Source organism: Trachinotus anak, unplaced genomic scaffold, assembly GCF_046630095.1.
Source record: "Trachinotus anak isolate AG129_WGS33_773 ecotype Australia unplaced genomic scaffold, CSIRO_AGI_Tana_v1 ptg000021l, whole genome shotgun sequence".
Classification (NCBI taxonomy): Eukaryota; Metazoa; Chordata; class Actinopteri; order Carangiformes; family Carangidae; genus Trachinotus; species Trachinotus anak.
The window spans coordinates 13785430-13797857 of NW_027273872.1; the positions used below are offsets into that span (position 1 = coordinate 13785430).

Genomic DNA, 12428 nt, shown 5'->3' on the forward strand with positions numbered 1-12428 from the left:
GAACAGAACTGAAGAGACTTTGGACAGATGACCATCATCATCACCACCATTATCATTATCATCTTTCTCATCACCGTCACTGTCATCGTCATGAACACAGATCCTCCTGCTGACCTTTCTAGACGCAGTCAGGCCTAAGGCCGTTCTTTAAACAATGTGGTTCTCTCAGACCACCACTTGGTCTCACCTCTGTGGGCTTTACTGACCCACCTCCAGAGTCTAGACTTTGGGGGTTGTGCCCGTCTCCTGTCTACATGGACTTCACAGGATATGGACCACATGGACTCCACAGTCCGTCTCTGCTGACCTCAGGACACATGGTTTAACTGATCTCACTGAAACCTGCAGCCCATCACTGTCCCAGTGTTCCCAGTCTGTCTGTGTGGATCAGCTGTTACAGGCTGCTCCTCACTGCTTCATTCAGGCATGACAGGATTAAGCTAAGATAACAGATGACACTTGGCAACTGAGGAGGAGCCAGGTGAATGAATGAAAACTGAAAGTGTCGAAAAATCTGTTGGTTAGATCATCACTGAGACCCCTGTCAACCCCTGTCATCACATGATCAGCTGTCAACCCCTGTCATCACATGATCACCTGACATCACCTGTGAACACCTGTCATCACCTGTCATCACTGTATGTGACTTCTTGTCTTTAAATTCCTTTCATGTTGATCTTATTTAAATGTCGTTATTAAAGTCAGCCAACAGCTAACTTATTTTCAGTCAGCTGATTATATTTTCTGTGTGAAAACTTCAGAAATGCAGTGACTCATCACTGAAGCTGAACTAGTGAATGATGGATCATTGTCAATAAAACACCAAAAAAAGGTTATTGATTATTTTTCTGTTGAATTACTATTTGACTAATTGTTGCTGTTGCTGCAGTTTTAACCCTTAAGACAGCTTCCTCTGCTCTTTGCTCTTTAATTGATTGATAGTATTGGTGGCTGCAAAGTGAGAACCAGCTGACTTCCTGCTGCAGGTCAGTGCGGAGCAGACAATTGACAGATCTGTGCTGATGGAGAGAAGGAGCAGGACTGAGGTTTAACCCCTTCAGGTCCAGAGTTATTATGTAATTCTATTATGACCTCCCAATCCCGAAGGGAGCTCTGTGACCTTCACCAGGTTTGATAATGACATTACAGCCCAGTGATAAAGAGCCATAAACTGCTCTGATTAATCAACATGAGGAGCTTAGGAGACTTTTAATTTGAAATCCTACAGCGGTAAACACTTCCTCTGCACTTCCTCCTCAAGACCAATTATCAATCAATACCCTCAGATTCTCCATTGAGTGTTCAGTGTCAAACTGACAGCTGATATCAGACATCCTTAAAGGTGCAAGGGTCTGAAGGCTACTGATAATGAGCAACAGCAGCAGTATGCACCTGGCTGACACCTGAAACAGAGCGATCCAGCAGGACAACTCGGGACAACTCTGTCAGTGTGAGGCCATAAGTAAGTGGACAGTGACAGAACACCTGACGGATAAATGGATCTGCTCTGGTTGTTGACCCAGATCTCAAAGACACAGAGGTCCAGGTCACAGGAAAGTGGCAGAAAGTCAGGAGTACGTCAGCAGAAATCAATCACATCAATCACGTTCACCAACAGCAGCTATATTAACCAGCAGTCACGTTAACTGGCAGCCATGTTAACCAGCAGCCACATTAACCAGCAGACATTTTAACCAACATGCATGTTAACCAACAGTCACATTTATCAGCGGTTACATTAATCAACAGTCATATGAACCAGCAGTCGTGTTAACCAATAGTCACATTAACCAGCAGCCATATTAACCAACAGTCACGTTTACCAACAGTGATATTATCCAAGAGTCCCATTAACCAACAGTCACATTAATCAGCAGTCATATTAACCAACAGTCACCTTAACCAGCAGCCATGTTAACCTACATGCACGTTAACTAACAGTCATGTTAACCAACAGTCACATCATCCGGCAGCCATATTAACCAACAGTCATATAAACCAGCACACAACTTCTATGATTTCTGAACATTTGTCACTGAGTCATCGTTTAGAAGTAAAGCATTAGATGAGCTAGAAATACAAGTTCAGGTTACATCTGATAACACATGTGCAACTCTGTGACATGGTGCACAGTAATAAACAAGATATGTTCATGTTAAAAGAATCAATGTCCAATATTACAGATGTATGACAGCTGTTGTGTTGATGATTGTGTATTTATCTGAAACCTCTGATTAGTCCTGACTCTCAGATTTTAAACTATAGCTCTGATAATATTTGTCTTTTCCTATCATCATCAGATCCCAGACCAGCTCTGACGTGTGTGATGTGTCTGAGTCCTCTGAGATCCACTGTCAGTCAGATACACACCATGAACACACACACTGTAGTTTATACTGACTCAATCCCACACACACCAGCCTGCTGCCCCAAACACTTACTACGGCATCTAATGAGGATTCATCTGCCGCTGAAAATAGTCCCCAACAAATTCACCATTTCCTGTTAGTTTGATAAAAACTACAGAGAAAAGAGTCTTTTTAACATGAAACTTTATATTGTGATGAGTTTTTATAGATTTATGAACGGGCTCATGTACTGTCTGTGTATCTAAAGTACAACAACTAGTCAATTAATCCATCAGTCATGTGACTGTTTAGTGATCAATGATCATTAGATCATAAAAATGGTTTCTGATCAATATAATATAATATATAAAGTGAGCTGTACAGTACGACCACCACTGAAGTGCCTTTGAGCAAAGCACCAATCTGTGGGTCAATAAATTCTGATAAAGTTTTTTTTTAAACTCACACTCATGCTGTTCATACGGTGGGTAGTTCAGCCGCACGGCAATGAGGATGAAGAAGATGAAGAGCGGCCAGACGATCTCCACCAGGAGCTGAAGCTGAGATAGAGAAAGAGAGAGAGTGAGGAGACAGGAAACCATTAAACACACACTAGCACACACTGACACACTGTGGGTTAAAAGCTTCCTGTGTGTGTCTGTGTGTGAGGCAGGAAGCAGCTTCATGTTTTTATTATTATTAGAAGTCATTCATAATTGATGAGGACTCATCGATTGGAGAAACATCCAGAGACCTGCCTCACATGAGCAGGTTCACAGACTACCTCAGTCCTGCATACATCACAGAGGAGACAGACCAGAACCTGAAGATTGAGTTAAAGCCCTCAGGTCTTCAAATCCAGTTCAGACTCATCTTAAACTGGATTTATACTCCAGGGAGGGGTTAATAGGGCCTGTCCTGTAGAGACCTGCAGCTCAGGACCTGATCCAGCAGCTCAGGACCTGATCACCTGTTGGTACATGATCTGTATCATGTTCTCTGTTCCCCACAATCAGTGAGTTTCTGTTCTTTACTGTGATGCACAGATTCATAGAGCTGGAGTCACATCAGTGACTTCACACAGCAGAGATCTGCCACTGAGAAGGACCAGGCTCCACAGAGTCCACATATGTTAGTGCACTTTAAATCACAGGAGAATAAATCCACTGTATCTGGTGATGTCATCTTTTAAACATGTGTCTTCATGTCACCAGGTTAGAGACTTTAAATAAACCCGGTCAACATGTTTACATTAAAGATTATTAAAGATAAACACCTGACATCACAAAGACACAAAACTCCAACATCTAATCAGCTGCTCTGTTTATCTGACCACACATTGAGGATTAAACCTGAATTAAACCTGGTTTAAACCTGAATTAAACCTGGATTAAACCTGCATTAAAACTGGATTAAACCTGGTTTAACCTCCAATCCTAGCTTGAAAAAATGTCTACCTGATTTCTATCATTTGGTGTTGCTGTAAAAATGGGATGTCAGCTACTTTTGAATTAAAAGTAAAAATATTCTGTTTGACTTTAAGTTGATTTTAATGAGACATGTTGACGAAGACAAAAACCTCATGGGGTTAAAGTGAAGATGATCACAGCTGTTATCAGGATGATCTTTGACCTCCTTCATAACTGATAACTACTGATCAAACTGAGCCATTAGAAATATACTGCTAGTTTTTTTAAAATCATTCTTCTTATGTGTGGACCAAAAAAAGATGAATTAGTTAATGAGTGAAAGAGTTATCATTAATTAAAATGATCCCTTCACAGTTAAAGCTTCATTTAACACAAACTGATTTGATGATAATTTGTTGACTTTTAAACTGAAGTTTTAAACAAGACAGAGAAACATCAGAGTTTAAACACGAGAGTCAAACAAGACTCAATGATGTAAATGATTTCAGACGTGAAACTGTTGAGTTAATTCAACTAACTCCGTTAAATAACTTATCAGACTAAACAGAGTCAGAGCTGAGATGATACAAGTTCAGTCGAGTGAGTTAAAGAAGAGATGATGAGATGTGTCGGGATGAAGAGTCACGCAGAAAGAGAACTGTTTGTAAAGTACATTATGACCTTATCAGTCAGTTCAGACTAAAACTGATCTGAGATCAGAGTTTATGAGGCAGCACCTGATAAGAGAAGTGTGACATCATCACAGGTACAAAGGAGAAAAGAAACTCTGTGATTACTAAAACCAGAGATCAGCTCATAATAATAAACCTCAAGAGAGAAACGATGAGATTATCTTTTAGTTTTACAGCAGGTGTCATCATCAGAACTACAACTGTCATTAATTAATCAACAGAAAATGAATTATTGAGTCAGAGTAAAGTGAATATTTCAGATCAGTTTCACTGATGTGAGCGAATGATCAATCAGTTTGTTGTTCTAATCACTGATCAGAGTTAAAACATTATGAAAGGTAATGATCTAAACCCTCAGGTCACATTAGAGTTTGTGTCATTTTAAGCCTAAAATAAATAAAACCTGATGAATGAGTGAATTACTTCTGGTCCCAGCTCCTCTAGTGAGGATGAGCTGGTTTCCATACCATTCATCACTTCTCTGAGGAAACAGTAGATAATCAATAATCATTAGATGAATGGACTCTGATTTGACATTAAATACATCTGCAGAAAGCAGGTGAAACAATCATGTGACTGACCGTCTGTCGTCGTCTGTAGGTGAAGTTTTTCCACAGCAGCAGACCCAGCTGTGTTAGGACGGACATATCTGCCTGCCGTCGCTCTGCCGTCACTCTGCTGTCGCTCTGCTGGCACTCAGTCTGAATGATTGTTGGCCGCTGCTCACTCTGCATTAAACACAACAAGACGGAGGTTCAGCCAGCACACGGCTCAAAGGTGCCAGGGTCAAAGGTCACAGCAGATATTAGATTGTGATTCTGCTGAAAGTGCTGATCACAAACATTTCTTTTCTTTATCAGCCTCATACACACACACACACACACACACACACACACACACACACACACACACACACACACACACACACATACACACACACACACTACAGTTAGAATTAATTCACATAATAAAGTATTTCACTCTGTAGGTTCTGGCTGTAATATTATGTGATATTATTTCCCAAAATGGGAAAGTGGTGTCAGACTTTGGGACCCCTCTCTCTATCTCTCTCATATATATTATAAGTTTGTGACTTATATATATATATATATATATATATATATATATATATATATATATATATATATATATATATATATATATATATATATATATATATGTATGTGTATATATATACATATATACATATATATATATATATATATATATATATATATATATATATATATATATATATGTATATATATATATATATATATATATATATATATATATATGATATCAGTGGAACTTCCCTTAAACATTACCACATATTGTTTTAACTTTGTCATCTTTCATCTGTCAACTTTACGTAAATCCAAATAACCAAAACATCCAGTGTTTCTATGTCATTTTCTGACTTCCTGTCATTAGTCCAGACTGCAGCTGATGATCGTTTTCATTATCACTTTATCTGTTGATTATTTTTTTAATTAACTAGTAGGGCTGCACAGTATACAAAAAAATCATACTATAATTATTTTTGCAGATATTGAGATATGAGTCATAATTTCAGTTGGAATGATCAATTTATCATTTTTACTACATTTTTTCAGAAATGATGATGATGTGATTTTTTCTGGACCTTGTACCAAATAAACTGGAGAATATGATTTCCAGGCTGGGGTGTCTCCGTAGCACAATACGTATGGTGCTAACAATGCACAACAATGTTGTGACATATTTTTACCCTTATCACAAAAATTTGGATTAATTGTGCAGCTCTATTTACTAGTGTAAAAAGCCCATCACAGTTTCTAAAGTCATAGATTCAGTTTATTATGATATAAAACAGAGAAGCTGAAATCAGAGGATGTGACTGAGAAATGACTGAAACCATTAGTGGATTATCAGAACAGTTGATGATTAATTTTGAGCTGATATCCACAGAAATGAGACAGCACAGGAACACGGTGAATGGCAGAGGAGAGGGATGTTTGTACGATCAGGTCACAGATCATCAGTCGATTACAGATAAGAACCATGTTCAACAGTGTCTGAACATGTCTCTGGATCTCCTAATTTCTCACATTCAAAAACAATGTTTAGTTTCAATTCTGGGATCAGTTTTAACTTTTATTTGACGTCACAGCCAGAGGACAGAACCTTCCTGATTCTAATCAATATTGAGCTGATTGAACAGTGTGACGGGGGTTTGAGAGAAAGAAGACAATCAGGAGACGGGGGTCTGAGGACACTTACACACTTGCAAATGCACTCAGACGACACACACACACACACACACACACACACACACACACACACACACACACACGCGCACACACACTTTGATCACAGTGAGCTACAGCTCTTTGTTCATTCACAACACAGGAAACAGTCCGAATAATGACTGTGGAGGGGGGTCATTAACACCCCCACCCACACTCACACTAACATAAAAATGTCCTTGAACTCTGACTGAGATGCTGTGATGATGATGATGATGATGATGATTAAATCAAACTATTTGAATCATGCTCCAGATCAACACCTGAGCGTCACACTGTAAAATCCCGTAGCGTCTTCATGGCGGAGAACTGAAGAACAGCCCAGTCGCACACTCAGACATCGGACATTAAAGCTACAACATTAAAATTGCAGCATTTAAACTGTAACATTAAAGCTGCAACGTTTAAACTGTAACATTAAAGCTGCAGAAATAAAACTGCAGCATTAAAGCTGCAATGTTTAAACTGCAACATATTGTTCTGCCTTAAACCTCTGGGTTTAAGTGCCCCTCCCATTCTGTGGTCGTACCTTTATACAGGAGACAGAGGCAGAATAAAGCCACAGCATTCCTACCTAAAACAGGCTGTGTAAACGGGCTGATGAAAGTCTGAACTCCAGCTGCAGTTTACCATTTCCATTATTGATAAATCTGCAGATTACTAGGGCTGTCTCCCAGTAGTTGATCAAATGCTAGTCAATGAGATGGGTCTTTGTTGACAAGGTTTTGATTAGTTGGTTGGTCACAAGTAAAAAAATCTAACTCCACAGGAAGTGGCAACGCTCAGGGACTCAGTCAGGGACTGACATCGTCTACACACCCGGTCCCTGTGGTTATTAGACAGTAATGTAACAAATCATCTTTGTGTCAACTAACTGGGCTCATTTAGTTATAGAATAATTTCCTGTCAAAGACTCATTATCACACTTTTGTGTTTTTCTGTAATAAAGCACACCGTTAGAAATGTGACTTCTTTCTCAGCCCCCAAATATCTATATTTCAATAATAAAATTAATATCATAATGTGACAACTAATTGACCTGAACCAATGACTTCCAGTTGACCGGGACAGATCTAAAGATTATTCTCTAGATTAATCGTTTGCACTATAAATCTTTAACAATCTGAAACAGCTGCAAAATAAAAAAAAAAAACATTCACAAACATTTTCTCACCAGTTCCTCAGACTCTTCATGATCAAGGTGAAAAAACTGCTGCTTTTCTCACACAAAATCCATCTCAAACATTACATCATTATTCTCCATCCTCTGTATTTTCTCTGGGAGTTTAATGACTAAAAGCTGAACATGTAGACTTTTACAGTCTGATTCTGATGTTTGTTTTCATTCAGTTTATTTGAAGATGACTCTTTCTGATTGTTTTTGTTGAATTCACTAATTTGCTGCGCCCCCAGCGGCACATTCATTAACTTCACCTTCTGTTTATGAACTGACTTTTTAACCCACTTTTATTTTATCCTCTCTCACTGAAACTTTATTAAATCGGAACAAAACACGCATTTCAACCCCTGAGCAGTCAACACTTTACAGGCTGAGGCTGTCTGAGTGTGAGTCCGTTCACACTGAACAGCTGGATAAAGACCGGGTCTGGTTTTGTGTGAACAAAACCGTCTTTAACTTCATTTAACACGTCACCGCCTCAGAAAACCTAAACTTTAATGTGAAACTTTTTCTTCCTGTTTCATTCAAATGATTAACTTCATCTCCAACGAAACACGACGTGTTTAAATTCCACATTCATCCTTTTCAGCTGCTTAGTTTTCGCCGTGACTAAGTTTAAATCAGGTCTAAAGACGTGGAGCAGCTAAACTACACAGGTGAACTACACAGGTGAACCAGGTAAACAAAGTAAACCAGGTGAACCGGGTGAAATAAAGGTACATACCGTGTGTCAGGGCTGCGGATCAATCTTCTCCTCCACCTTCATGCAGCAACATCTGCTCCTCACTGAGCTGCAGCCGCCGGACTAGACCTCAGCGGAGTCAATTCATAATAATCAATCAATCACATTGCTTCCGCTTACGATTTCAAAATAAAACCGAGCGAGGCCACTGCACCGGTACCACTCTGATTTCCAGTTATTTACAAAGAGACAGAATAGATGATAGGTAGGTAGGCAGGTAGGTAGGTAGGTAGGTAGGTAGGTAGGCAGGTAGGTAGGCAGGTAGGTAGAACAACCTAGGATTTGCTGAACCTGTCAGTCCTGCAGCACAGAGAGATAAAACGTTTGCCGCTGCTGTAGCTGTTTCTCTGGCCTGACGGATGTTTTGGAGAGGATAGTTGGTATTGTCCAAGATAGCTGCATCTTTCTACCTATATGTCCAGTAAACACATAGGTATTTATAAGTGTGCACCACTTCAGTGTCCTTCCCTCTAACACTGACTGGCTTAAGGTTGGGCTTGGAGGTGTTCAGAAGGAGGCAATTCGCTCCACTCACTGAAGGCCTTTGTCAGATCCCTGTGCTCTCCTTATAATAATATTTAAATGATATAAACACTAATGTAGATATTTACAGTTATAACTGTCCAATATGTTGGCTCTGTCAGAAGAATGCTTGATTTCAAATTAAAGTTTGTGACGTCAGGTAAGATTTAGTAAAAATAACACATCCTTATTTCCATGGTAAAATTAACTGTTATATTAACGTTGAGAGACATCTGTGTTTTTAACAACAATAAAAACAGCTATGTAGCACTATGAGATGTTGTTTTAAATACTAACAGCTGACATTATTGTCACACAGGCTACTTAGCTGTTGATACCAGGAATCAAAAACTAAGCTGTTGAATAAAATAAACTGTTAAATAATTTTTTTTTCTGCAAAAACAAAACTTCTCCACCGTCGATTCAGAATAAAACACGTTTCTGTGTCTACTTTATGTCCCCCTCGTGAGCAACTTATCACCAAAGCTTTTATTTTGTAATCTGAATTCTAGCTCTACTTCCGTTCGTAACGATGCAAATGTTTCACAATAAAAGACTTTCCACTGATTCATCTGATTTGGGAACAGTTAGTACTATACTGCTGCAACTATTACTACTACTACTGCTACTGCAACTACTACTACTGCTACTATTACTACTATTACTACCACAATTACTGCAATAACAACAACTACTACTACTACTGGGGAACACTCAGGGAATGTCAAACAAATGCAACCTCTTTCTCTTATTTAGCCTCATTTTCATTAAAGTGATAGTTGTGGTCATGTGACATCGGGTTGCGTGACGTAGTCATGTATAGTCATGTATAGTCATGCATTCAGGGTCAGCAGAAAAAACTGAAACTGAAACAGTCCAACATCTGTTCAAATGTTCACTTCATTAGCATATTCTCAGCTCTGTATCTAACTGTCAAACAAAGTGAAATTTGCTCTTTCTGGTTCACTCAGCTGACCTGCGGCTGCGGCGTAATACAGTGAGGCTGTAGGTGCACTTGTGTGTAGGAATATGGTAGTTAAGCGGTCAAGAAACTGTACCAAAGGAAAGTGCTGTTTTGATGGAGATCGATGCAGATTCTGATCAGCTGATTTTCAGTTGAAAAAGCATTAAAGTTAAAGCAGAGTGTAAATTTTCAGATTCTACTTTACATTTGAAAATCAATCAGCATCAATGAATAAATGAACACATTTTATACAGTAAGTGAAACGCTGTTAAAACAGTCTCAGATCCTCTGCAGCTACTTTCAAACCCTCACTTTTAAACTACATTTAGTCCAGTTTTAAAACGTTAAATGTTCAAAAATGTCACATCATCTACAACATGACACAACAGGATCCCGGCCTGGCTATCAGTGAAACCTCCTGCCGTGGTGCCTCTGACCCTGGTCCTCAGGCTCTGTTCAGACCTGGTATGAACATCCGTCCTGTGGGATCAGATCACGAGTGGACAGCTCTAAGTACAGGTGTGAATGCTCCCTTTTACTATTTCTAATGGATAAACCCTTATTTCACTATGGAGCTGTGCGCAGCTCATTGATTCGTGCAACCTTTCACTTTTGATCGGATCTCTCAGGACACATGTTAACACCAGGTCTGAACAGGGCCTCAGACTCCTGACCTCTGCTCTGACCTGGATCTGACTCAAACCAGAAACTGATCCATTTGATACAGACTGAGAGGAGTCGGACTGAGATTGTCGTCAACTGTTCTCTACTGTATTCTGCTGTTCTCGACTGCCCTCCACGGTTCTCTACTGTCCTCTGCTGTCCTCTAGTGGACTACAATCAAACTACAGTCAGTGTGACGATGTCTCCTGGACTGTTATTGTCACTGATGGTCAGTGGTCAGGGAGATGTAGAATATTTCCTCACACTGTTAAAACTGTATTTCTGCTCTGTTTGTTTGTTTTTTTTAATTTCTCCTTATTTATTTATTTTTCTCAGTTGAATTTAGTTTGTGTTTGTGTGTCTGAGTGTGAACTGTGTGGGATAAATATGGCTGGCTCACCTTCTGACTGTAACTTTCTACTACTCTACAAGTGTAGAGTAGTACAAAGTCAAGTACAAGTACCTCGAGCTGTACTTGAGTGCAGTAGAGGAGTAACTGCAGGAGGAATAAACGAGCCTGGACCAGAGTCAGGTCTGAGTGACATCAGGACAATGGACAAAGACGTGAGCAGAATAAGACACAGACGTCCTCACACACCATCAGAGACTGTGGACACGTCCACACTCACACACAGATCATTGTTGAGTCTCTGCGTAGCCACTGACCTGTGTGATGCCTTCACCATCTGTCTGTGAATCACAGCTCTGAGTGCTCTCCAGTGGAACTGAGGTATCACTGCATGTGTTTACCATTTCTTGCTGATTGTGTCTCTTGCCTATTGAATGAATGTATGGACTAATTGACTAGATGTTTTGGACCATTTACGGTAATTAATCTTGTTATGGTGTTAGGATTCAGCTACACTGTGGCTGAAATGTTTTTTTTTGTTTGTTTGTTTTTTTGCCTCTTCACAAGCTTCTGAAGCTTGTGTTTGTATGTATATACTGGCATTTTATTTCTTATTTCTTATTTCTTATGGTGAAATAAATGAAACAACAATTAAAGTCACACATAAAACACATGATCATCTTATAAACTATTGTAGTTACAGAACAGGAAGTGAAACTGTCTTCACCTTGGAAATGTAAAAAATCTGTTTACACATTAATACTACTTCTACTAGTACTACTACTACTACTACTACTACTACTACTAGTAATAATAATAATAATAATAACAACAACACAACAGACTGATCTCTGATGAGCTTCAGGTCCAGGTTTGTTCTTCTCAGTAAGACATAGACAACAGGATTTTGTAGTCTAGTATTTTTATACTTTGGTAGCACAAGTTTTACTGAAGTACAGGATCTCAACAGTTCTTCTCCCACCACTGACAAAATTTCCATTATAAACAGGAGAAATGTTACCTGTGACCTTTGACCTGAAAACAGATTCTATATTAAAATGAGTTTAATGAAGTTTCTGTGACTTCCTGTTGAGTTTGACTGAAAATCTACAGTTTGATAAGAAATGATGCGCACACACACACACACACACACACACACACATACACACACACATACACACACACACACACACACACACACACACACACACACTGGCTTCAGCCTGGTACAACAGTAAACAATAAGACAAAAGCTCTCTGTGCTCTGCTCT

The 12428-nt window shown here is 39.2% G+C and overlaps 1 protein-coding gene across 2 annotated transcripts in view; it reads right to left on the bottom strand.

The window, feature by feature from the left end:
- abca1b (ATP-binding cassette, sub-family A (ABC1), member 1B) overlaps positions 1 to 8747 on the bottom strand; it is a 38031-nt gene extending 29284 nt beyond the window's left edge. For both annotated transcript variants that reach the window (XM_071458630.1, XM_071458629.1), the window contains exons 1-3: positions 8642 to 8747; positions 5031 to 5177; positions 2815 to 2908 (exon numbers count right to left, since the gene is read on the bottom strand). In XM_071458630.1, coding sequence (XP_071314731.1) covers positions 2815 to 2908; positions 5031 to 5096 — 160 coding nt within the window. In that variant the 5' untranslated portion in view covers positions 5097 to 5177; positions 8642 to 8747. The remainder of the gene's footprint in view (positions 1 to 2814; positions 2909 to 5030; positions 5178 to 8641) is intronic.
- Between the last annotated feature and the right edge of the window lie 3681 nt (positions 8748 to 12428).